The sequence below is a fragment of the Salmo trutta genome, chromosome 30 (genome assembly GCF_901001165.1).
Source record: "Salmo trutta chromosome 30, fSalTru1.1, whole genome shotgun sequence".
Lineage (NCBI taxonomy): Eukaryota > Metazoa > Chordata > Actinopteri > Salmoniformes > Salmonidae > Salmo > Salmo trutta.
This window is the reverse complement of record NC_042986.1, coordinates 43,492,500-43,520,239: the sequence shown is the minus strand read 5'-3', so window position 1 is coordinate 43,520,239 and position 27,740 is coordinate 43,492,500. Positions and strand designations below refer to the sequence as shown.

At 46.2% G+C, this 27,740-nt stretch overlaps 1 protein-coding gene across 1 annotated transcript; it reads right to left on the bottom strand.

Annotated features, from left to right (window-relative positions):
• Positions 1 to 1,328: 1,328 nt before the first annotated feature.
• Positions 1,329 to 25,756, bottom strand: LOC115168734 (CXXC-type zinc finger protein 1). The gene is made up of 8 exons (XM_029724275.1): positions 25,678 to 25,756; positions 9,490 to 9,697; positions 9,226 to 9,339; positions 9,087 to 9,136; positions 8,103 to 8,199; positions 7,462 to 7,614; positions 5,766 to 5,908; positions 1,329 to 2,267 (listed from the first exon to the last, which is right to left on the bottom strand). Exons 1-8 carry the CDS (start codon positions 25,692 to 25,694, stop codon positions 2,252 to 2,254), a joined length of 798 nt encoding a protein of 265 aa, XP_029580135.1. The 5' UTR covers positions 25,695 to 25,756; the 3' UTR covers positions 1,329 to 2,251.
• Positions 25,757 to 27,740: the final 1,984 nt, after the last annotated feature.

The following is a 27,740-nucleotide window of genomic DNA, read 5'->3' as shown; positions in this document are numbered from 1 at the left end:
GACATTACAGACATAGTTGATCTGTCTTGCCTGATGCACGGTGAAGCCAGCTAGCTCTATTATTATCCGTGTCATCGTTCAGCCACGTCTCGGTGAAACACAAGATATTACAGTTTTTAATGTGCCGTTGGTAGGAGAGTCTTAATCGTAGATCGTCCAGTTTGTTTTCCAATGATTGAACGTTGGCCAATAATACAGAGGGTAGTGGTGGTTTACCTCCTCGTCTGCGAATTCTTGAAAGGCACCTCGCCCTCTTCCCCCTTTCCGCCATTCTTTCTTCATGCTGACGACGGGGATTTGGGCCTTGTCTTGACATAGCCGTATATCCTTCGCGACGGACTCCATAAAGAAAACACCTTCATCCAGTTCGAGGTGAGTAATCACTGTTCTGATGTCCAGAAGCTCTTTTCAGTCATAAGAGACGGTAGCAGAAACATTATGTACAAAATGAGCTACAAACAATGCAAAAAAACTAACAAAATAGCACGGTTGGTTAGGAGCTCATAAAACGGCAGCCATCCCTTCCGGCGTCATTAAATATTTGTGACCTTTGTCACGGGCCGGTCTATTCTCAGTCTTTCTGCTCCAGAGTAAAGTTTCCACTAGGTTTCAAACAAAGCATGCATGGGTGCATACTTTTTGTTCCCTTCGATTGGGAGGCTATCCCAAAGCACCTTGCGACACGGCAAAAATTCCCATAACTTCAGAATTAATGGCGGACTGAACAACAACAAAAAAATATTGTAAAATCAACGGTGTCAATTGTGAAGACCCAGACAGTTTCTAAATACTGACTTGGTGAACTTGCTAGCCAGCTAATGACAAATGCAGCAATTTGCTTTTTAAACATGTGTTTTCAGGGACATATGGCAACTGATGCGTTCATTTCACTCCATGGCATTGTCAGGACAAAACCGTGCCCGACTGGTTTGGAGGTAAGACATTTTAACAACATGCAGCTAGCTAGCTGTTGTCTGTTCAGTCTTGCTAATTATTTGTGCATTCTTACATGATCAAACAATACATGCACGCAGTGCCTGTTTACTTAAAGTTAATTATCAATTAAAAGTCAATTGCTAAAAACTTGATCAAGCCTATGAATATGCAAAAGTGTTTACAAAACCATTGCACATTAACAAAGGTAGTTGTGGTTCCTGGCAACTTCAACCTTGACCCGATGGACTGTGTTCTAATGGACTGTGCTCTAATGGACTGCGTTCTAATGGACTGTGTTCTAATGGACTGTGTTCTAATGGACTGTGTTCTAATGAACTGCGTTCTAATGGACTGTGTTCTAATGGACTGCGTTCTAATGGACTGCGTTCTAATGGACTGCGTTCTAATGGACTGTGTTCTAATGGACTGTGTTCTAATGGACTGTGCTCTAATGGACTGTGTTCTAATGGACTGCGTTCTAATGGACTGTGTTCTAAAGGACTGTGCTCTAATGGACTGCTCTAATGGACTGCGTTCTAATGGACTGTGCTCTAATGGACTGCTCTAATGGACTGCGTTCTAATGGACTGCGTTCTAATGGACTGCTCTAATGGACTGTGTTCTAATGGACTGTGCTCTAATGGACTGTGATCTAATGGACTGTGATCTAATGGACTGCGTTCTAATGGACTGCGTTCTAATGGACTGTGCTCTAATGGACTGTGTTCTAATGGACTGCGTTCTAACGGACTGTGTTCTAATGGACTGCGTTCTAATGGACTGTGTTCTAAAGGACTGTGCTCTAATGGACTGCTCTAATGGACTGGGCTCTAATGGACTGCGTTCTAATGGACTGTGCTCTAATGGACTGCTCTAATGGACTGCGCTCTAATGGACTGCGTTCTAATGGACTGCTCTAATGGACTGTGCTCTAATGGACTGTGTTCTAATGGACTGTGCTCTAATGGACTGTGATCTAATGGACTGTGATCTAATGGACTGCGTTCTAATGGACTGCGTTCTAATGGACTGCGTTCTAATGGACTGCGTTCTAATGGACTGTGTTCTAATGGACTGTGTTCTAATGGACTGTGATCTAATGGACTGCGTTCTAATGGACTGTGCTCTAATGGACTGCTCTAATGGACTGCGTTCTAATGGACTGCGTTCTAATGGACTGCGTTCTAATGGACTGTGTTCTAAGGATCCATGCAGATACAGGAAAACCAATAAATGGGTTAATATTTATTCAAAATGAACGTTGACGTCTCCACGCGGTCCTGGTTCTGAGGCTTGGTTACCTGGGGTCTGTAGTTCATCTGTCCAATCCCCTGCAAGGAGAGAGAAAAGCATTAATAATATTACAATAATGTATTCATTTAATTTAATATATTACTGTTTGATATGAATGCATATAGTTATATTGTTCTCCTTAATCACATGCCAGTGTTGGTTTTGTATCCAATGCATTTAGCTTGAAGTGGTCAAGGCCTTCTAATCTAGTTGTATTGCATCACATCGGCGATTTGTTATCGATGCATAAAGTATAAAAACATATTTAAAAACAAGCTATCGTGAACGTCAGTGCCATTGAAAAACATACATGGGCGTTATAGGTGTATGAACATATCTCAATGCAAGCCTTCTCATTGTAAACAAAACACCAGAAGTCCTAATGCAGTATTAGTTTCACAGTGAAACACCACTATTCTGGCTATTTATCATTCTTAAACAGTAAGCAACATTTTTTTTGATATTATTTAGATACTTCATTATTATTATTTTGTTTTGCTTTAGCCTCTATATAATGTTTGAAAACTTACCTGTCATACCCCACATTAAATTATTCTGGTCGATGTTAGCTTAGCTTAATTCACTAACAGCTACTGAGATAATCGATTCTGTTTACTTGTTATTTGTGTTAAATATTTCCATTCTGGGGATAGTTGTTCACTGAATTGCTAGCACTAGCTGCTCACGCTGCTGCATCGGCTGTAAACAGACGTAGCTAGTTAGCTAACATAAAAGCGTTTGGCTTTGTTGACGCCGGCTGCGTGATGATGCAGTTTCCCGGTTTAGGTTAAAGGTCCCGTCGAAGTACGTTTCAAATTGAGCGGATTTTAAGCTCTCTGCGTTCTCCTATACGAGACAGTATTTATTTCAGGTGTTCTTGGAAGATCACCCTTGAAAGAACAGGAGAACGTAGAATGTAAGTGTGCATTTTGAAACACAGGACCCAGTCACTCTACTCAGTCCTTTCAGATGTAGTGGAAACGATGTGGAAATGTGACTTTGGATTTAATAATCAGCTATTCAGGTAAAACAGAGCACAACACAAATGCAGTACCACTGTCCTCAGAGTGGTGGCGCCACTCCTACCACAGTGATGCTATCTGAAGTAAGACAATGCAGTACCACTGTCCTCAGAGAGGTGGCGCCACTGCTACCACAGTGATGCTATCTGAAGTAACACAATGCAGTACCACTGTCCTCAGAGTGGTGGCGCCACTCCTACCACAGTGATGCTATCTGAAGTAAGACAATGCAGTACCACTGTCCTCAGAGAGGTGGCGCCACTGCTACCACAGTGATGCTATCTGAAGTAAGACAATGCAGTACCACTGTCCTCAGAGAGGTGGCGCCACTGCTACCACAGTGATGCTATCTGAAGTAACACAATGCAGTACCACTGTCCTCAGAGAGGTGGCGCCACTGCTACCACAGTGATGCTATCTGAAGTAACACAATGCAGTACCACTGTCCTCAGAGAGGTGGCGCCACTGCTACCACAGTGATGCTATCTGAAGTAACACAATGCAGTACCACTGTCCTCAGAGAGGTGGCGCCACTGCTACCACAGTGATGCTATCTGAAGTAACACAGTGCAGTACCACTGTCCTCAGAGAGGTGGCGCCACTCCTACCACAGTGATGCTATGTGAAGTAACACAGTGCAGTACCACTGTCCTCAGAGAGGTGGCGCCACTCCTACCACAGTGATGCTATCTGAAGTAACACAGTGCAGTACCACTGTCCTCAGAGAGGTGGCGCCACTGCTACCACAGTGATGCTATGTGAAGTAACACAGTGCAGTACCACTGTCCTCAGAGAGGTGGCGCCACTGCTACCACAGTGATGCTATCTGAAGTAACACAGTGCAGTACCACTGTCCTCAGAGAGGTGGCGCCACTGCTACCACAGTGATGCTATCTGAAGTAACACAGTGCAGTACCACTGTCCTCAGAGAGGTGGCGCCACTGCTACCACAGTGATGCTATCTGAAGTAACACAGTGCAGTACCACTGTCCTCAGAGAGGTGGCGCCACTGCTACCACAGTGATGCTATCTGAAGTAACACAGTGCAGTACCACTGTCCTCAGAGAGGTGGCGCCACTGCTACCACAGTGATGCTATCTGAAGTAACACAGTGCAGTACCACTGTCCTCAGAGAGGTGGCGCCACTGCTACCACAGTGATGCTATCTGAAGTAACACAGTGCAGTACCACTGTCCTCAGAGAGGTGGCGCCACTGCTACCACAGTGATGCTATCTGAAGTAACACAGTGCAGTACCACTGTCCTCAGAGAGGTGGCGCCACTGCTACCACAGTGATGCTATCTGAAGTAACACAGTGCAGTACCACTGTCCTCAGAGAGGTGGCGCCACTGCTACCACAGTGATGCTATCTGAAGTAACACAATGCAGTACCACTGTCCTCAGAGAGGTGGCGCCACTCCTACCACAGTGATGCTATCTGAAGTAACACAATGCAGTACCACTGTCCTCAGAGAGGTGGCGCCACTGCTACCACAGTGATGCTATCTGAAGTAACACAGTGCAGTACCACTGTCCTCAGAGAGGTGGCGCCACTGCTACCACAGTGATGCTATCTGAAGTAACACAATGCAGTACCACTGTCCTCAGAGAGGTGGCGCCACTGCTACCACAGTGATGCTATGTGAAGTAACACAATGCAGTACCACTGTCCTCAGAGAGGTGGCGCCACTCCTACCACAGTGATGCTATGTGAAGTAACACAGTGCAGTACCACTGTCCTCAGAGAGGTGGCGCCACTGCTACCACAGTGATGCTATCTGAAGTAACACAGTGCAATAATACTGTGGTGTGTGAAGTGGCATCAGACCACCATGTTAACTAGTGTAAAGGTGGGTTCAACTACGGCTCACCTCCTTAAAAACATGACAAAATAACAATAGAAACAATACACTAGTGGAAACCTGGGCAGTCTATCTGTATCAGTCTATCTGTATCTGTCCATCTGTATCTGTCCATCTGTATCTGTCCATCTGTATCTGTCCATCTGTCTCTGTCCATCTGTCTCTGTCCATCTGTCTCTGTCTATCTGCCTCTGTCTATCTGCCTCTGTCTATCTGCCTCTGTCTATCTGCCTCTGTCTATCTGCCTCTGTCTCTCTGCCTCTGCCTCTCTGCCTCTCTGCCTCTGCCTCTCTGCCTCTGCCTCTGCCTCTCTGCCTCTGCCTCTCTGCATCTGCCTCTCTGCATCTGCCTCTCTGCATCTGCCTCTCTGCATCTGCCTCTCTGCATCTGCCTCTCTGCATCTGCCTCTCTGCCTCTGTCTATCTGTCCTTGGAGGTGCTGAGGTCCAGGTTACCGGGTCGTGGTGACAGGTTGTCGTGGTGACAGGGTCTTGGTGGTCAAGGTGTAGTCATGGTAACAGCTTGGTTCAGCTTGGTTTAGGAGGGTTTGTCCTCTACATATCCTTGGTGGTACATAAGTCAGTAGTAACTGTAGGAGGTCCGTGGTCAGGGGGTATTTCAAAGGTCATGGGGCGGAGGTTTGGGGGGTCTACCTATCCTTGGCGGTGCGGAGGTCTGTGGTAACTGGGTCGTGCTGGATGGTCTGGTGCAGCATGAGGGCCAGGAGACCTGCTCTATTGGTCATTGCTGTCCGGACGTTCCTCTCCTGCTCAAAGAGCTCGTCCAGCTTATACCACTGGACAAGAGGAGAGGGGACGAAAGGAAAGGAGAGGGGACGAAAGGAGAGGGGACGAAAGGAGAGGGGACAAAGGAGAGGGGACGAAAGGAGAGGGGACGAAAGGAGAGGGGACGAGAGGAGAGGGGACGAAAGGAGAGGGGACGAAAGGAGAGGGGACAAGAGGAGAGGGGACAAGAGGAGAGGGGACAAGAGGAGAGGGGACAAGAGGAGAGGGGACGAAAGGAGAGGGGACGAAAGGAGAGGGGACAAGAGGAGAGGGGACAAGAGGAGAGGGGACAAGAGGAGAGGGGACAAGAGGAGAGGGGACAAGAGGAGAGGGGACAAGAGGAGAGGGGACAAGAGGAGAGGGGACAAGAGGAGAGGGGACAAGAGGAGAGGGGACGAAAGGAGAGGGGACAAGAGGAGAGGGGACAAGAGGAGAGGGGACAAGAGGAGAGGGGACGAAAGGAGAGGGGACAAGAGGAGAGGGGACAAGAGGAGAGGGGACAAGAGGAGAGGGGACAAGAGGAGAGGGGACAAGAGGAGAGGGGACGAAAGGAGAGGGGACGAAAGGAGAGGGGACAAGAGGAGAGGGGACAAGAGGAGAGGGGACGAAAGGAGAGGGGACAAGAGGAGAGGGGACAAGAGGAGAGGGGACAAGAGGAGAGGGGACAAGAGGAGAGGGGACAAGAGGAGAGGGGACAAGAGGAGAGGGGACAAGAGGAGAGGGGACGAAAGGAGAGGGGACGAGAGGAGAGGGGACGAGAGGAGAGGGGACGAGAGGAGAGGGGACAAGAGGAGAGGGGACAAGAGGAGAGGGGACGAGAGGAGAGGGGACAAGAGGAGAGGGGACAAGAGGAGAGGGGACGAGAGGAGAGGGGACGAGAGGAGAGGGGACAAGAGGAGAGGGGACAAGAGGAGAGGGGACGAGAGGAGAGGGGACGAGAGGAGAGGGGACGAAAGGAGAGGGGACGAAAGGAGAGGGGACGAGAGGAGAGGGGACGAGAGGAGAGGGGACAAGAGGAGAGGGGACAAGAGGAGAGGGGACGAGAGGAGAGGGGACAAGAGGAGAGGGGACAAGAGGAGAGGGGACGAGAGGAGAGGGGACGAAAGGAGAGGGGACAAGAGGAGAGGGGACAAGAGGAGAGGGGACGAAAGGAGAGGGGACAAGAGGAGAGGGGACAAGAGGAGAGGGGACAAGAGGAGAGGGGACAAGAGGAGAGGGGACAAGAGGAGAGGGGACAAGAGGAGAGGGGACAAAAGGAGAGGGGACGAGAGGAGAGGGGACAAGAGGAGAGGGGACGAGAGGAGAGGGGACGAGAGGAGAGGGGACAAGAGGAGAGGGGACGAGAGGAGAGGGGACGAGAGGAGAGGACAAGTCATATGAGAGAATGGCTACTTACTTAAACAGTTAAAACGTGGAACATTATCCAGAAGTAAAATGTTCCACGATGACTAAAAAGGGCTTGAAATGTGGACTACATACGAGAGACTGACTTGAACGTACCTAGCTATATGATTACTGTGACACTTTCACAAAAAAAAAACCCTAGCTTCACTTTTCCACTGACCACTCTGACTCTCTCCAGGTCCACCTCAGCCCTCCTCAGTTTCTCCCAGCAGTAATGCTTGTTGCACTTGCGTTTCGACACCCGGCAGTACTCTCCTGTGGGCTGGAAGACGTCTCTCACCAGGGGACAGCCACACACCTCGTCCACAGTAACCTGGAGGGAGACAGGGCTCAGGTGGGAGGGACCACTGAAAACACTAACGGTCTAAACATGTATACGGTATACATGATGTGGTATTGAACTGAATAAAAAAATGCTAAATGACATATATTGTTACGAAGATTATGTGTAGGATCAAGGCTTATAAATAGATGAGAAGGCCAGCGAAACCTACCCTGGGTTCCTAACCTACCATGGGTTCTAAACCTAGCTTGGAGACCTACCGCGGGTTCCTAAATCTATACCTCAGGGTCTAAACCGACCTCGGGATCCTAAATCTATACCTCAGGGTCTAAACCGACCTCGGGAACTAAACCTACCTTGGAGTCTAAACCTACCTGGGTTCTAAACCTACCTTGGAGACTAAACCTACCTTGGGTCCTAAACCTACCTTGGGTCTAAACCTAGGTTTTACTCTGAGGGTTGCTATGACAGCTATTCATGTGTTATGAAGGGTATGTGTAGGGTTGTTATAAGCCTACCTTGGGGTCTCTAGAGTGTTCAGGACACAACACCTGCAGTCTCTTACAGTAGGTTTTACTCTGAGGGTTGTATACGTCACAGAAGAGTCTGGTTGCACTACGGAGAGAGACGAGACAGAAAATAAACAACTAACTAACTCAAGTAAATAACACTCTCCTTTCCTACTAACTACTTAATTGAGTAACAATGTACTTTTACTACGAGTGTGATTATACACTGAGTACATCAAGTACATCAAGTACTCAAGTAGTATTTACATGCATGGTTGTTCCCATTAACAATCACCCATATTAGCAAAACCTATTTCACTTCAAACGTCACATTTTTTTAGTACAGGCTACTGATCGTAACGAACGATGTCAGTAAAACGCCTGAAACCAGTGGTAGGTATGGATCATCTATCGGTATAACGTCCCAGCACTACTGGGATATGTGGTCGTCCCACCTAGCTATCTGAATATACTAACTACTGTAATATGTGGTCGTCCCACCTAGCTATCTGAATATACTAACTACTGTAATATGTGGTTGTCCACCTAGCTATCTGAATATACTAACTACTGTAATATGTGGTTGTCCCCCCTAGCTATCTGAATATACTAACTACTGTAATATGTGGTGTCCCACCTAGCTATCTGAATATACTAACTACTGTAATATGTGGTTGTCCACCTAGCTATCTGAATATACTAACTACTGTAATATGTGGTTGTCCACCTAGCTATCTGAATATACTAACTACTGTAATATGTGGTCGTCCCACCTAGCTATCTGAATATACTAACTACTGTAATATGTGGTTGTCCACCTAGCTATCTGAATATACTAACTACTGTAATATGTGGTTGTCCACCTAGCTATCACTTATCACTTTATCACTGTGGATAAATGACTACAATGTAATGATATAACAATTTTCCATTAATTTCATTGACATTTGCTGTGGGACGTGATGTTGCTGGTGGGATTGGTGTTGTCCTTACCCTTCGATGCGTGTGGGATACATAGAGCCGAAGGAGGTCTGGCTCTCATACTGCACACGGAAACAATACGTTATTAAAACACATTTTATACAACAAAAAAAAAAACATTTTGCTGCTCAAATGTTTTTGACCTACTGACCTTAGCATAGCATCTCTCCATGTGTCTTAGCGCCACCTTGGGGTTGACGGGGTGACTGCAGGACACACAGAATATCTGCAGGTCTGTGTCTGTGTCCCCTTCTGCCTCGTTCACCTAAAAGAGAGCAACAAATAAATAAAGCTAGTGAAACAAATCAAGTAATAACTCAGAATGGACGGTCTTTTGAGGCTCTCTCTCTCTCTCTCTCTCTCTCTCTCTCTCTCTCTCTCCCTCTCTCTCTCTCTCTCTCTCTCTCTCTCTCACCTCTTCGTCCTGTTGCACCACCTGTTGCTTGGCCTTGGCGATGATCCCCTCCAGCTCGTGGAAGCGTTTCTCCATGTCTGTGAGTCTCAGGCGGGCTGACTGCTGATCTCTCCTGATTCGCTCCAGAAGCTTCTTGCCCTGCTCCTCGGCTATACAGGGAGACTGCTGCCACTGCTGTATCCGCTGAGGCAAGATCTCATAGATACGACTGGTGGGGACAGAGAGAGATAGAGAGCGTTAGAGAGAGCGAGAGATAGCGTGAGATAGATAGAAAGTTAGAGAGAGAATAGACAGAACAGCCAATGTATCATCTGAGGCAAGAGGCATTATCATAAACAGCAGACACCTACATTTCCTCTGTGAAAACAATGTTTTTAAAAAAAAACAAATTACCATATGACAGACCATGTATTCACTCTGCACACCCTAATAAAAAAAGCAAAAGCAAAGTCTTCTCATGCTTTGATGATTTCAAAAAGGTTACTGACTCAATTTGGTACGAGGGTCTGCTATATACATGGATGGAAAGTGGTGCTGGGTAAAAAAACAACTACATTATAAAATCAAAGTGCGCAGTTAAAATTTGCAAAAAAACATAGATTTCTTTCCACAGGGCTGTGGGGCAGTTTTAGCCCTACAGCTTTTGATTCAATTTCGGCATGAGGGTCTGCCATACAATCAATCAATTAAATGTATTTATTACATTTACATTTACATTATTTAGCAGACGCTCTTATCCAGAGCAAAGCCCTTTTTACATCAGCAGATGTCACAAAGTGCTGTACAGAAACCCAGCCTAAAACTCCAAACAGCAAGCACTGCAGATGTAGAAGCACGGTGGCTAGGAAAAACTCCCTAGAAAGGCTGGAACCTAAGGAAGAAACCTAGAGAGGAACCTGGATATGAGGGGCGGCCAGTCCTCTTCTGGCTGTGCCGGGTAGAGATGATAAAACTACATGGCCATTAAGGCCAGATTGTTCTTCAAGATGTGTCACGTCCTGACCAGCAGAGGGAGCAATTGTAGTAGTTTTGGTCAGGACGTGGCAGAGATGTTTGTGTTAGGTGGTGAGTTGGTTGTTGGACTCCCAATTGAAGGCAGGTGTGTTGAGTTGCCTTTGATTGGGAGTCCTATATAGTAGTGTGTGTTTTTCCTTGTGGTTGTGGGTAATTGTTTCTGTTCAGTGTGTTATGTTGTCAGTACTGTTGAGCTGTCGGTGTTTTCTTGTTTTGTAGTGTTCCAGTGTTCCTTTTGAATTAAATCATGAACACTAACTCCGCTGCACCTTGGTCTTCTTCTCTCCATGACGACAGCCCTTACAGAATTACCCACCACAAAAGGACCAAGCAGCGGAGGAGGAAGGAGCAACAGGAGTACAGCGTTATGGACTCGTGGACATGGGAACAAATCCTGGACGGAGAGGGACCATGGACTCAGGCTGGGGAGTATCGCCTCCCGCAGTGGGAGATTGAAGCGGCGAGAGCGGAGAGGCGATACTATGAGGAGAGAGAGCGCAACGAGCACGAGAGGCAGCCCCAATAATTTTTTGGGGGGGGGGCACATGGGACAGTCGGCGGAGCCGAGGGCGGAACCAGAGCCAGTCGGGCTGACATTGGAGGTGAGCGAGGGGTACGAGGCAGAGACTGTGAAGGAATTAATGGGAAGATTAAAGGAGAGAGAGATGAGAGAGCTGCTAGTTTGGTGCATAAGGCACGGCATTCGCCCTACGGAGCGTGTCGATGAAATGATGTCACCTGAGGCAGCTCTCCATACTCGTCCTGAGGTGCGTGCTGGTTGTCTGGTGAAGACTGTGCCTGCGCCCAGAAACAGGCCTCCTGCATGTCTTCCCAGCCCTGCACGTCCTGTGCCTACGCCCAGAACCAGGCCTCCTGCATGTCTTCCCATCCTGGTCAAACCCGTGCCTCCTCCACGGACCAGTCCTCCAGTGGGTCTCCCTATCCTGGTCAAGCCCATGCCTCCTCCACGGACCAGTCCTCCAGTGGGTCTCCCTATCCTGGTCAAGCCTGTGCCTCCTCCAAGGACCAGTCCTCCGGTGGATCCCTCCACCCTGGTCTCTCCTGTGCCACCTCCTCAAACCAGGCCTCCAGCGGGCCTCCCCAGCCTGGTGAGTCCAGGGCCTGTGCCCAGAGCCAGGCCTCCTTCATGTCTCCCCAGCCTGGTGAATCCTGAGCCGGATCTGCCGGAGTGGCCCGCTGCGCCGGATCTGCCAGAGTGGCCCACCGCGCCGGATCTGCCAGAGTGGCCCGCCGCGCCGGATCTGCCAGAGTGGCCCGCCTGTCCTCCGGCCCAGCCCGAGTGGCCCGCCTGTCCTCCGGCCCAGCCAGAGTGGTCCGTCTGCCCGGGTCAGCCCGAGTGGCCCGTCTGCCCGGTGCAGCCATCGGCGCCACCGAAGTGGGCGACGCCGAAGGTGGAGCCACCTCCAGGATAGGTGGGTTGGGGAGGGAGGGTGTAGCAGTGCCGTCGTTGACGGCAGCCACCCTCCCTTCCCTCCCTTATTGTTTAGGGGGTATTGTTTATTGGTTTTGTTGGGGTATTGGGGAATTTTTTTTTTTTTTTTAAGGTGCATTCCGGGGTCTGCACCTTTAGGGGGGGGGGGGGGTAGTGTCACGTCCTGACCAGCAGAGGGAGCAATTGTAGTAGTTTTGGTCAGGACGTGGCAGAGATGTTTGTGTTAGGTGGTGAGTTGGTTGTTGGACTCCCAATTGAAGGCAGGTGTGTTGAGTTGCCTTTGATTGGGAGTCCTATATAGTAGTGTGTGTTTTTCCTTGTGGTTGTGGGTAATTGTTTCTGTTCAGTGTGTTATGCTGTCAGTACTGTTGAGCTGTCGGTGTTATCTTGTTTTGTAGTGTTCCAGTGTTCTTCCCTGTGGCTCAGTTGGTAGAGCATGGTGTTTGCAACACCAGGGATGTGGGTTTGATTCCCACGGGGGGCCAGCACAGAAAAAAAATGTATGATATGTATGAAATTGTATGAAATGTATGCATTCACTACTGTAAGTCGCTCTGGATAAGAGCGTCTGCTAAATGACGTAAATGTTCTTTTTGAATTAAATCATGAACACTAACTCCGCTGCACCTTGGTCTTCTTCTCTCCATGACGACAGCCCTTACAATATGTTAAAAATGTACGGAAAGCATGTGTTGATCGGAAAAACATACGACATTATAAAATAATGAAAACAAATAACAGGTGTGTGGTTAAAATTGGCAAAAAACATAAAACAGAAGTGGAACTTGAGCCCCACCCTCTTTAACATACACAGTATATCAACGAATTGGCGAAGGCACTAGAACAGTCTGCAGCACCTGGCCTCACACTACTAGAATCTGAAGACAAATGTCTACTGTTTGTTGATGATCTGGTGCTTCTGTCACCAACCAAGGAGGGCCTACAGCAGCACCTAGATATTATGCACAGATTCTGACAGACCTGGGCCCTGACAGTAAACACACAAAGCACACAAACAACTACACATACCTTGGCCTAAATATCAGCACCACAGGTAACGTCCACAAAGCTGTGAACGATCTGAGTGACAAGGCAAGAAGGGCATTCTAGGCCATCAAAAAGGAACTTAAAATTCGACATACTGGTTGTAATTCTCAGAGTAAAACACTCAACGGACATTATGAAAGCTTAACCAAGTTTATTTCTTCCCAGAGGGTCAATGCAGCTGCATTCAGACAAAAACATTTTCCCACCACCTCAAGTATATATACTCCAAGTCTCTATTACCTCTCAGATACTATACTGCTGAGTATTACAATGTTCCAAGTTTAACCCAGAATTGAACAATAACAATTAGGATCTGGGTTAAAAATACTTGAATCAGTTATAGAACCCATTGCCCTTTATGGTTGTGAGATCTGGGGTCCGCTCACCAACCAATAATTCACAAAATGGGACAAACACCAAATTGAGACTCTGCATGCAGAATACTCCAAGTCCCAGGACCACAAATACAAATTCCATCTAGACACCGTTGCCCTAGAGCATACAAAGAACTACACTACCGTTCAAAAGTTTGGGGTCACTTTGAAATGTCCTTGTTTTTGAAAAGAAAAGCAACACTTTTGTCCATTAAAATAACATCAAATTGGTCACAAATACAGTGTAGACATTGTTAATGATGTAAATGACTATTGTAGCTGGAAACAGCAGATTTTTAATGGAATATCTACATTGGCGTACAGAGGCCCATTATCAGCAACCATCACTCCTGTGTTCCAATGGCACGTTGTGTTAGCTAATCCAAGTTTATAATTTTAAAAGGCTAATTGATCATTAGAAAACCCTTTTGCAATTATGTTAGCACAGCTGAAAACTGTTGTTCTGATTAAAGAAGGAATAAAACTGGCTGTATCTTATGGCAGAATAGAGCTTCTGGATATCAGGACAGCGATCACTCACCTCGGATTAGACAAAGATTTTTTCCACAACAAAGACGACGCACAAGACATTCTCCAAACACCCCACAGGACCGACATCCCCGTTATTTGCAAGAGGAAGCGACGCAGGTACAGAGGACAAAGAGCCGGATGCCTGGTCAGGACCCGGCGAAGGCGACTGGGAAAACTGCCGTTACCGTCAATACTACTCGCCAACGTGCAATCATTGGACAATAAACTAGACGAGGTACGATCACGAATATCCTACCAACAGGACATCAAAAACTGTAAAAACTATGTTTCACGGAATCGTGGCTGAATGACGACATGGATATTCAGCTAGCGGGATATACGCTGCACCGGCAACATAGAACAGCACACTCCGATAAGACGAGGGGGGGCGGTCTGTGCATATTTGTAAACAACAGCTGGTGCACGAAATCTAAGGAAGTCTCTAGATTTTGCTCGCCTGAAGTAGAGTATATTGTGATAAATTGCAGGCCACACTACTTGCCTAGAAAGTTTTCAGCTATACTTTTCGTGGCTGTTTATTTACCACCACAGACAGATGCTGGCACTAATACTGCACTCAGTCAGCTGTATAGGGAAATAAGCAAACAGGAAACCACTCACCCAGAGGCGGCACTCCTAGTGGCCGGAGACTTTAATGCAGGGAAACTTAAATCAGTTTTACCTAATTTCTATCAACATGTTACATGTGCAACCAGATGGAAAAGAACTCTGGACCACCTTTACTCCACACACAGAGACGCGTACAAAGCTCTCCCTCGCCATCCATTTGGTAAATCCGACCACAACTCTATCCTCCTGATTCCTGCTTACAAGCAAAAATTAAAGCAGGAAGCACCAGTGACTAAGTCTATAAAAAGTGGTCAGATGAAGCAGATGCTACACTACAGGACTGTTTTGCTAGCACAGACTGGAACATGTTCCGGGATTCTTCTGATGGCATTGAGGAGTACACCACATCAGTCACTGGCTTTATCAATAAGTGCATCGAGGACGTCGTCCCCATAGTGACCGTACGTACATACCCCAACCAGAAGCCATGGATTACAGGCAACATTCACACTGAGCTAAAGGGTAGAGCTGCCACTTTCAAGGTAAGGGACTCTAACCCGGAAGCTTACAAGAAATCCTGCTATGCCCTGCGACGAACCATCAAACAGGCAAAACGTCAATACAGGGCTAAGATTGAATCATACTACACCGGCTCTGACGCTCGTCTTATGTGGCAGGGCTTGCAAACTATTACAGACAACAAAGGGAAGCACAGCTGCGAGCTGCCCAGTGACACGAGCCTACCAGACGAGCTAAATCACATCTATGCTCGCTTCGAGGCAAGCAACACTGAGGCATGCATGAGAGCATCAGCTGTTCCGGACGACTGTGTGATCACGCTCTCCGTAGCCGACGTGAGTAAGACCTTTAAACAGGTCAACATACACAAGGCCTCTGGGCCAGACGGATTACCAGGACGTGAGCTCTGGGCATGTGCTGACCAACTGGCAAGTGTCTTCACTGACATTTTCAACATGTCCCTGATTGAGTCTGTAATACCAACATGTTTCAAGCAGACCACCATAGTCCCTGTGAAGAACACAAAGGCAACCTGCCTAAATGACTACAGACCCGTAGCACTCACGTCCGTAGCCATGAAGTGCTTTGAAAGGCTGGTCATGGCTCACATCAACACCATTATCCCAGAAACCCTAGACCCACTCCAATTTGCATACCGCCCAAACAGATCCACAGATGATGCAATCTCTATTGCACTCCACACTGCCCTTTCCCACCTGGACAAAAGGAACACTTATGTGAGAATGCTATTCATTGTCTACAGCTCAGCATTCAACACCATTGTACCCTCAAAGCTCATCACTAAGCTAAGGGTCCTGGGACTAAACACCTCCCTCTGCAACTGGATCCTGGACTTCCTGACGAGCCACCCCCAGGTGGTGAGGGTCGGCAGCAACACATCTGCCACGCTGATCCTCAACACTGGAGCCCCTCAGTTTTGACTTAAATCATCTTGAAAATCTACGGCGAGACTTGTCTAGCAATGATCAACAACCAACTTGACAGAGCTTGAATTATTTTTTTTATAATATTGTGCAAATATTGTACAATCCAGATGTGCAAAGCTCTTAAAGACTTACCCAGAAAGACTTACAGCTGTAATCACTGTCAAAGTGATTCTAACATGTATTGACTCAAGGGTGTGAACGGTTATATAAATGTTAAATTTTTGTATTTAATTTTCAATAGAAATAGATTTGCATTTTTTCATTCACCCTTGAACGAGATGGCCGCATGAACTGAGAGCTCCGCACAAGTAATTTCCAATTCTTAATCTTACCTCCAGTTCAAGTTAAATCCCATTAGCTTTAGCCAAAAAAAGCCATGGCGGCTACAAAAGGCGACATTACATGTGACATTTTTAACTGGACTCGAGCAATAGTCGCAAAAAAAGCCTCCAAGAAACAGCTAGCTTCAGAAAAAGCTAGCGCCATTAGCCAGGAGCATGAGGACCTGTCCCTTCCTGAGGCCCAACAACTGCCAACCTCGTCCTCTGTCGAAGACATCCTTTCTGAGCTTAGATCCCAACGTACAGAACTCAACATCAAACTAGATGGCATTAACTCTCAGCTCAGTGCGATAGGGGGCAAGGTGACAACTCTGGAAAATGCTTTGCCTGACATCAACAACAACAACAACCATCAACTCAGGGGTGCCTGGATGAGTCAGAGGGGCGAATCGAATCCAAGGAAAACTCCCAGGCAGACGCCATGGAAACAATAGCATCTGCTACCATGGAAACAATAGCATCTTCTACCATGGAAACAATAGCATCTGCTACCATGGAAACAATAGCATCTGCTACCACGGAAACAATAACATCTGCTAAAAAGAATATAGAGCATCTGGAAAAGAACACAGAGGACCTGGTAAATAGGGGGCGAAGGAATAACTGTTCTATTAAACCGAAAGCCAAAAAAGAAGAGGGCAACATGCCGCTGCCTGCAAGACAAACTCCCTGAGTGGCTCCACATGTCCACCGACAGACCCATAGAACTGGAGAGAACTCACCGAGCAGTGAGGCCTCCACTGAGCAACCAGACAACCACCGCGCCCAATCACAACAATCGTTTCCTGAGATTCACCGACAAAGGAACGAGTCCTACAGGCGGCGAAAATTGACACCATTAAAGTGGGAAACGCCAAATTCACTTTACACCAGGACCTGTCAGCTGGAATACGGCGAAAAGCGGCGAGAGTTTGACGATGTGAAGAAACACTTCATTGACCGAGGCATCTTCAGGGGATTCAGGGGATTGTGGCTCCCTGTGGCTCAGTTGGTAGAGCATGGTGTTTGCAACGCTAGCATGGTGTGTGCAACGCCAGGGTTGTGGGTTCAATTCCCACGGGGGGCCAGTACAAAAAAAAAAATGCATGAAATGTATGTATTCACTACTGTAAGTCGCTCTGGATAAGAGCGTCTGCTAAATGACTAAAATGTAAATGTATTTCAAATACCTAAACGAGGTTAGGATTCTTCAACAAGGAGCCCTGCGACATTTCAAAACTCCGGAAGAGGCAAAATGTTTTTTGAAGGACAATCATGGCCACTGAGAAATGGACCAATGACTAAAAAGCAATTATTGTTATTACTAATGAAGGTAAGAGAACATATAGCCGCCATCCAATGACCCACCCACCCCGCTAAATGTCATTATAGCCGTCTATTTTGTATTTATTCTCTTTTAGCTGAGAGAGGGATAGGTGTGAGAATGAACCATTTCCAGCCTGACATCTTGTCTGTAGAACATGTAGGCTAATTGATCAGTGATCAGATACTCTGTATTTATATTAGACCTATAGGCTACTTTTTTAATTGTATTGATCATTCTCACTTTATTATAATTTTTTTTATGAACCTTTATTGAACCTTTATTGAACCTTTATTTAACAAGGTCAGTTAAAAACAAATTCTTATTTACAATGACGGCCTACCAGAAGGCAAAATGCCTCCTGCGGGGACTGGGAGCTGGGAGAAAAAAAATGACAAATAAAATAAAAATATAGGACAAAACACACATCACGACAAGAGAGACAACACAACACAGAGAGACCTAAGACAACAAAATAGCAAGGCAGCAACACATGAAAACACAGCATGGTAGCAACACAACATGACAACAACATGGCAGCAGCACAACAACCATAGGCTAGGTCAAGGAACTGCCATAGGCTAGGTCACGGAACTGCAATAGGCTAGGTCACGGAACTGCCATAGGCTAGGTCACGGAACTGCCATAGTCTAGGTCACGGAACTGACATAGGCTAGGTCACGGAACTGCAATAGGCTAGGTCACGGAACTGACATAGGCTAGGTCAGGGAACTGCCACGGGCTAGGTCACGGAACTGCCATGGGCTAGGTCACGGAACTGCCATGGGCTAGGACACGGAACTGCCATGGGCTAGGTCACGGAACTGCCATGGGCTAGGTCACGGAACTGCCATAGGCTAGGTCAGGGAACTGCCATAGGCTAGGTCACGGAACTGCCATAGGCTAGGTCAGGGAACTGCCATGGGAGAGGTCACGGAACTGCCATGGGCTAGGACACGGAACTGACATAGGCTAGGACATGGAACTGCCATAGACTAGGACATGGAACTGCCATAGACTAGGTCACGGAACTGCCATAGGCTAGGTCACGGAACTGCCATAGGCTAGGTCACGGAACTGCCATGGGCTAGGACATGGAACTGCCATGGGCTAGGACACGGAACTGCCATGGGCTAGGACATGGAACTGCCATAGGCTAGGTCAGGGAACTGCCATGGGCTAGGACATGGAACTGCCATGGGCTAGGACACGGAACTGCCATGGGCTAGGTCAGGGAACTGCCATGGGCTAGGACACGGAACTGCCATGGGCTAGGTCAGGGAACTGCCATGGGCTAGGACATGGGACTGCCATAGTCTAGGTCACGGAACTGCCATAGGCTAGGTCACGGAACTGCCATAGGCTAGGTCACGGAACTGCCATAGGCTAGGTCAGGGAACTGCCATGGGCTAGGACACGGAACTGCCATAGTCTAGGTCACAGAACTGCCATAGGCTAGGTCACGGAACTGCCATAGGCTAGGTCACGGAACTGCCATAGGCTAGGTCAGGGAACTGCCATGGGCAAGGACATGGAACTGCCACGGGCTAGGACATGGAACTGCCATGGGCTAGGTCAGAGAACTGCCATGGGCTAGGTCACGGAACTGCCATGGGCTAGGACATGGGACTGCCATGGGCTAGGACATGGAACTGCCATGGGCTAGGTCACGGAACTGCCATGGGCTAGGTCAGGGAACTGCCATAGGCTAGGTCAGGGAACTGCCATAGGCTAGGTCACGGAACTGCCATGGGAGAGGTCACGGAACTGCCATGGGAGAGGTCACGGAACTGCCATGGGCTAGGACACAGAACTGACATAGGCTAGGACATGGAACTGCCATAGTCTAGGTCACGGAACTGCCATAGGCTAGGTCCCGGAACTGCCATAGGCTAGGTCACGGAACTGCCATAGGCTAGGTCAGGGAACTGCCATGGGCAAGGACATGGAACTGCCACGGGCTAGGTCACGGAACTGCCATGGGCTAGGTCAGAGAACTGCCATGGGCTAGGTCACGGAACTGCCATGGGCTAGGACATGGAACTGCCATGGGCTAGGTCACGGAACTGCCATGGGCTAGGTCAGGGAACTGCCATAGGCTAGGTCAGGGAACTGCCATAGGCTAGGTCACGGAACTGCCATAGGCTAGGTCAGGGAACTGCCATGGGAGAGGTCACGGAACTGCCATGGGCTAGGACACAGAACTGACATAGGCTAGGACATGGAACTGCCATAGACTAGGACATGGAACTGCCATAGACTAGGTCACGGAACTGCCATAGGCTAGGTCACGGAACTGCCATAGGCTAGGTCACGGAACTGCCATGGGCTAGGACATGGAACTGCCATGGGCTAGGACACGGAACTGCCATGGGCTAGGACATGGAACTGCCATGGGCTAGGACACGGAACTGCCATGGGCTAGGTCAGGGAACTGCCATGGGCTAGGACACGGAACTGCCATGGGCTAGGTCAGGGAACTGCCATGGGCTAGGACATGGGACTGCCATAGTCTAGGTCACGGAACTGCCATAGGCTAGGTCACGGAACTGCCATAGGCTAGGTCACGGAACTGCCATAGGCTAGGTCAGGGAACTGCCATGGGCTAGGACATGGAACTGCCATAGTCTAGGTCACGGAACTGCCATAGGCTAGGTCACGGAACTGCCATAGGCTAGGTCACGGAACTGCCATAGGCTAGGTCAGGGAACTGCCATGGGCAAGGACATGGAACTGCCACGGGCTAGGACATGGAACTGCCATGGGCTAGGACACGGAACTGCCATGGGCTAGGACATGGAACTGCCATGGGCTAGGACATGGAACTGCCATAGGCTAGGACATGGAACTGCCATGGGCTAGGTCAGGGAACTGCCACGGGCTAGCACACGGAATAAAGATACTATGTGCTCTGAAAAAAAGGAAAAAGCAGACATTGAGCTATTACAAGAGACACACCTCTGTGATACCGAACATGTTAAACTCTGCAGAGCCTTGGGTGGGACAGGTGTATTTCTCATCTTTTAAATCAAACAGTAGAGGTACAGCCATACTTATCCAGAAGAATGTTCCATTCATAATTGACAAAAACATATCTGACCCAGAGGGGAGATTTATTTTGATAACTGGGTCACTGTATGAGCAACCAATTACTATCTTAAACACATACACCCCTAATACAGATACTCCTGCTTTCATATCCATAACACCTACTCTCGTATAGATTACATTTTCATCCCAAAGATTTTCAGCAATTCTGCCACTTGTACAATCGAACCCATAAGACTTTCAGATCACGCCTTTGTCCACCTGCGCTTTGACCTCTGTAAAAACATACCGAGGTGTCAAAGAGCTGTAAATTCAACACCTCCATGTTATCAAACAAAGCGTTCTATACATTGGTTACTACGTGGAACGTCAACTACACACAAGACAAACAAAGATTAGCAGCGTCCCGCCACAATGCGGGACGCTGCTAAAGCCACACTAAGAAGTCATCTAATTGCATATGCTTCCTCTAAGAAAAAAAAGTGTTCCAGCTCCCAACGCTGCGAAAAAGTACATAAACAATCGCCAGACAGTGCCTCCTAGAGTCAACTTAAAGCAGCCAAAGCCAAACTAAACTTGGACTATACTCGGGAGATAAAAAAATAATAATAATTCTTTACTAAACAGAAATACCATGAGTATAGCAATAGGACTAGTAGATTGCTTGCTTACCAATTAAAAAAAGTCCACAATCATGGTCATCCGAACAACAGATGACGAGTTCACATATGATCCAAATAAGATACATTTGAACTTTTCACTATGATTTTTACTGCAAATTATAAACTTCTGAGAGAAAACATACAGATGCAGAACTCCATTCCTTCCTAGAGGGAATCTCGCTACCAAAACTGTCAGAGACCGACCAAGAAGATCTCAACTCCTCTGTCACTCCTGAGGAGGTCCTAGAGGCAATTATCTCCATGCCACCTAACAAGTCCCCAGGCCCAGACGGGTTTACCAGAGAAAGCTTTTTGGCCCCAGTTTAGCCCTACTTTCATGCTGGATGATTTTTTTGTTGTTGCAAAAACGGACCTCTCCCAGACTATGTACACAGCCCACATTAAAGTGTTGCTCAAAAAAGACAAGGACCCTCTATCCTGCTCGTCCTTCTGGTCCACTCTTCTTCCAAAAATAATAAAAGCGGACAAAACTGGATTTATTAGAGACAGGTACTCTTCTGATAACATTTGCCGTCTTTTTGATATTATTGATCAAGTAAACACGCAGAAGACCCCTGTCCTGCTGGCTTCACTGGAGGCTGAGAAGGCGTTCGACAGGATGGAGTGGAGCTTTCTGTTCTCAGTCTTAGAAAAGTTCAATATGGGCCCAAACTTTATTAAATGGATTAAGTCCCTATACTGTCATCCAAATGCCATGGTGACCACTAACGGTCTGAATTCTGACAGATTCCCTTTGGGACGTGGCACAAGACAAGGATGCTCTCTGTCCCCCCTGAGTTAATAAGGAGCAATCCAAGTATTATAGGTGTTTCTGCAGATGGCCTTCAGCACAAGATTTCTCTCTACGCGGATGACGTCTTGCTCTATGTATCCAACCCTGAGAAATCCCTCCCTCCCATTATAGACACAATTTCTCAGTAGGGCACATTTTCAGGCCACAAGATACATTTGAACAAGTCAATTGTTTGTCCTCTCAATCTTCCACTCACCAGCTCTATGAAGACACTATGTCCGTTCCAATGGAAGACCCTGGGGTTTCAATACCTTGGGATCTTTATAACACCAGATCTGCAGTATTGATTCCAGTATTGATGGAATTATTGAGGCTCCCATCTACAGTTGAAGTTGGAAGTTTACATACACTCAGGTGGGAGTCTGTAAAACTCGTTTTTCAACCACTCCACAAATTTCTTGTTAACAAACTATAGTTTTGACAATTGTTTCCAGACAGATTATTTCACTTATAATTCACTGTATCACAATTCCAGTGTGTCAGAAGTTTACATACTCTAAGTTGACTGTGCCTTTAAACAGTTTGGAAAATTCCAGAAAATGATGACATGGCTTTAGAAGCTTCTGATAGGCTAATTGATATCATTTGAGTCAATTGGAAGTGTACCTGTGGATGTATTTCAAGGCCTACCTTCAAACTCAGTGCCTCTTTGCTTGACATCATGGGAAAATCAAAAGAAATCAGCCAAGACCTCAGAAAAGGATTTAAATGTCAGGAATTGTGAAAAACTGAGTTTAAATCTATTTGGCAAAGGTGTATGTAAACTTCCGACTTCAACTGTCTCTCCCGGTTTCTTCTTTCAAAACAACCAAACAAAGCATCCCCACATTTATATGGGGCAATAAAAAACCTAGGATGAAGTTCTCCACTCTATCCAAACCTGAATCTAAGGGTGGTCTTGCCCTTCCCTGCCTTCAATTGTACTACTGGTCTGCCCAAATCCACAACATGTTAACATGGATCACAAACAGACAAGACTCAATGTTGATTCAGATAGAGGTTCAATCCGGTGGTTCATTGCCCCTAAGCTCAATTCTATTCATTAAAAACTTGAAGTGAAGTGGGCAACATAGCCAAAACCTTTGATTTACAGCACCCTACTAGCATGGAAGGACTGTAGGACATACCTTGACATTTCCTCCCAAATATGTTCTCACTCGGCTATACTGTAGTATGCAACCCAGACTTGCCAAAAGCCCTGAGTGATGCCAACTTTCACCTTTTCAGACCTGTTTCATCAGAACGCAACTACACTGAAATCCTTTCAAGAGCTCTGCAGTGAATTCAATGTGTATATCTTCAAATAAGACACTTAACATTTCCTCATTCACTTCCAAAGGGGAGGTTTAGAGCTCAGCTGAATGAAGTTGAGAGCCGCCTTGCACAATCCATCAAATGCAAAATCAACTATATCTATGAACTCCTTTCTGAGAATGTGGAATGTGGCAGCGTAGCCTAGTGGTTAGAGCTGTTGGACTAGTAACCAGAAGGTTGCAAGATCAAATCCCCGAGCTGACAATGTAAAAATCTGTCGTTCTGCCCCTGAACAAGGCAGTTAACCCACTGTTCCTAGGCCGTCATTGTAATTAAGAATTTGGTCTTAACTGACTTGTCTATTTAAATAAATAAAAAAGAATAATAATTTAATAAAAAAATGTGGGTTCCTCCTTTTCTCTTTTGAAAAAGAATCTGGGAAAAGGACCTTTGTCTGACTATCAGTGATGAGTTATGGGCGGATGTTTGCGACGTAAAAATGAATCTAATTTTCAAAATGTTATACACATTATATTACACCCCAGTGAGACTCCATAGAATGAACAGACGTTTAACCTGATTGTAAAAGATGTGAACCTATATGCATGTATTTGGGGGTTGTAGAGAGGTTACCATATTTTGGCAATCTATACATTTTACTTTTTTAATTTTTTAATTTATACGTTATTTTACCAGGTAAGTTGACTGAGAACACGTTCTCATTTGCAGCAACGACCTGGGGAATAGTTACAGGGGAGAGGAGGGGGGATGAATGAGCCAATTGGAAACTGGGGATTATTAGGTGACCGTGATGTTATGAGGGCCAGATTGGGAATTTATATACTGCTGCACAGAACATACTAGACGAACAGTTTGATATGAACCCATGTCTCCATCTTCCTAATCTCCAGCAGGACTTTGTTCTTGATCCAGACAGAGAAAATGTGTTTATGACTATCACATACTTTGCTAAGAAATGTATTCTCCAGCTGTGGGCTTCTAATTCTTCTCTCACATTTAAAATGTGGATTGACCAGATTGTTGACTTTCTTCCTCTTGAAAAAGCCCACTAATGACCTCTGCAAGAGACATCCCGGGTTTGATAGACTCTGGTCTCCACTACTCAACTATATTTCAAATTGGACAGAGTGAATGCAGTGATTAAGGAAATTAGTGTATATACATGTTGTGTAAGGTGCTGTAAAACAAATTATTTGTTAGTTGTCTCAGCTAAAGCTGGAAATATAGTTAATATAGATATAAATATTAAATTAAATTAAATATAGTTAATATAGATATAAATATTAAATTAAATATAGTTAATATAGTTATAAATATTAAATTAAATATAGTTAATATAGATATAAATATTAAATTAAATATAGTTAACATGATCACAGATAGTGTAAATGTGTTTGCTTTGTTAGATATTCTATTTTGATTCTATTATTTATTATTGATGTGTTTTGTTTTTTGATTGAAAAACAAGAAAACTTAATAAAACTTTAAATAAAAAAATACAAAAAAGAAACACTATGTCATTACGGGGGTACAGTGTGTAGATGGCTGTATCACAATAAAATGTGGAATAAGTCAAGGGGTATGAATACTTTCTGAAGGCACTGTAAACAGGGAGAGTGCTGCCCCTGCTGTATTCTCATAGATACGACTGGTTGGGGGGGGACATAAGGACGGGCAGAGAGACAGATGTAAACAGATCCATGTCCAAAAGGTTTCCTACAAGTTTCCTACAAGTTTCCTCAAGTTTCCTACACGTTTCCTCAAGTTTCCTACAAGTTTCCTACAAGTTTCCTCAATTTTCCTACAAGTTTCCTACAAGTTTCCTACAAGTTTTCTACATGTTTCCTCAAGTTCCTCAAGTTTCCTACAGGTTTCCTCAAGTTTCCTACAAGTTTCTTCACGTTTCCTACAAGTTTCCTCGAGTTTCATACAAGTTTCCTCAAGTTTCCTATAGGTTTCCTCAAGTTTCCTACAAGTTTCCTCAAGTTTCCTACAAGTTTCCTCGAGTTTCCTACAAGTTTCCTCAAGTTTCCTACAAGTTTCCTACAAGTTTCCTCAAGTTTCCTCCAAGTTTCCTACAAGTTTCCTCAAGTTTCCTATAAGTTTCCTACAAGTTCCCTACTCTCATCAGGCCCAATCAATGCATTAAAAGACTATTTTATGTTTGTGATAAAAATAAATAATGTTTTAACATAACTTTAAGTGATTTAGACAATAAATATTTTACATTGGCTACTTAATTGACAGTACATTGTTTCCTAAATGATTCTGTAATAAGTATTCCTCTTACTTGGTAGCCAGTTTCATGCCGCAGTCCTCTGAGCAGTATTTGGAGCCGGCCCTGGCGACCTCCACACACCCTGGTCCCAAACACTGTCTCATCCCCCCTCCTCCTCCTCCTCCTCCTCCACCACCGTCCCCCCGAGCCTCGCCGCCGCCCCCGCCACCCCTCTCACTGTGCTTCACTCGCTCACGGTGCTTCTGCTTCTGCTTGTGGCGACGCACCTCTTTCTCTTTCTGGAGGGGGAACAAGGGACAATATAGGAGGTGGGTGATTAACTGGACTTCAGTCAACTGAGCAGTACAGAAATAGTCAACCATTTATGATATATCGCTCTATAATATATATCTCTATAATATATCTCTCTATAATATATATCTTTATAATATATCTCTCTATATCTCTATAATATATCTTTATAATATATCTCTCTATATCTCTATAATATATCTCTATAATATATATCTCTATATCTCCATAATATATCTCTCTATTATATATATCTAAAATATATATCTCTATAAGATATCTCTATAATATCTCTCTATAATATATATCTTCATAATATATCTCGCTATAATATATCTATAATATATCTCTATTATATATACACTGCTCAAAAAAATAAAGGGAACACTTAAACAACACATCCTTGATCTGAATGAAGGAAATAATCTTATGAAATACTTTTTTCTTTACATAGTTGAATGTGCTGACAACAAAATCACACAAAAATAATCAATGGAAATCCAATTTATCAACACATGGAGGTCTGGATTTGGAGTCACACTCAAAATTAAAGTGGAAAACTACACTACAGGCTGATCCAACTTTGATGTAATGTCCTTAAAACAAGTCAAAATGAGGCTCAGTAGTGTGTGTGGCCTCCACGTGCCTGTATGACCTCCCTACAACGCCTGGGCATGCTCCTGATGAGGTGGCGGATGGTCTCCTGAGGGATCTCCTCCCAGACCTGGACTAAAGCATCTGCCAACTCCTAGACAGTCTGTGGTGCAACGTGGCGTTGGTGGATGGAGCGAGACATGATGTCCCAGATGAGCTCAATTGGATTCAGGCCTGGGGAACGGGCGGGCCAGTCCATAGCATCAATGCCTTCCTTTTGCAGGAACTGCTGACACACTCCAGCCACATGAGGTCTAGCATTGTCTTGCATTAGGAGGAACCCAGGGCCAACCGCACCAGCATATGGTCTCACAAGGGGTCTGAGGATCTCATCTTGGTACCTAATGGCAGTCAGGCTACCTCTGGAGAGCACATGGAGGGCTGTGTGGCCCCCCAAATAAATGCCACCCCACACCATGACTGACCCACCACCAAACCGGTCATGCTGGAGGATGTTGCAGGCAGCAGAACATTCTCCACGGCATCTCCAGACTCTGTCACGTCTGTCACGTGCTCAGTGTGAACCTGCTTTCATCTGTGAAGAGCACAGGGCGCCAGTGGCGAATTTGCCAATCTTAGTGTTCTCTGGCAAATGCCAAACGTCCTGCACGGTGTTGGGCTGTAAGCACAACCCCCACCTGTGGACGTCGGGCCCTCATACCACCCTCATGGAGTCTGGTTCTGACCGTTTGAGCAGACACATGCACATTTGTGGCCTGCTGGAGGTCATTTTGCAGGGCTCTGGCAGTGCTCCTCCCGCTCCTCCTTGCACAAAGGCGGAGGTAGCGGTCCTGCTGCTGGGTTGTTGCCCTCCTACGGCCTCCTCCACGTCTCCTGATGTACTGGCCTGTCTCCTGGTAGCGCCTCCATGCTCTGGACTCTACGCTGACAGACACAGCAAACCTTCTTGCCACAGCTCGCATTGATGTGCCATCCTGGATGAGCTGCACTACCTGAGCCACTTGTGTGGGTTGTCGACTCCGTCTCATGCTACCACTAGAGTGAAAGCACCGCCAGCATTCAAAAGTGACCAAAACATCAGCCAGGAAGCATAGGAACTGAGAAGTGGTCTGTGGTCTCCACCTGCAGAACCACTCCTTTATTGGGGGTGTCTTGCTTATTGCCTATAATTTCCACCTGTTGTCTATTCCATTTGCACAACAGCATGT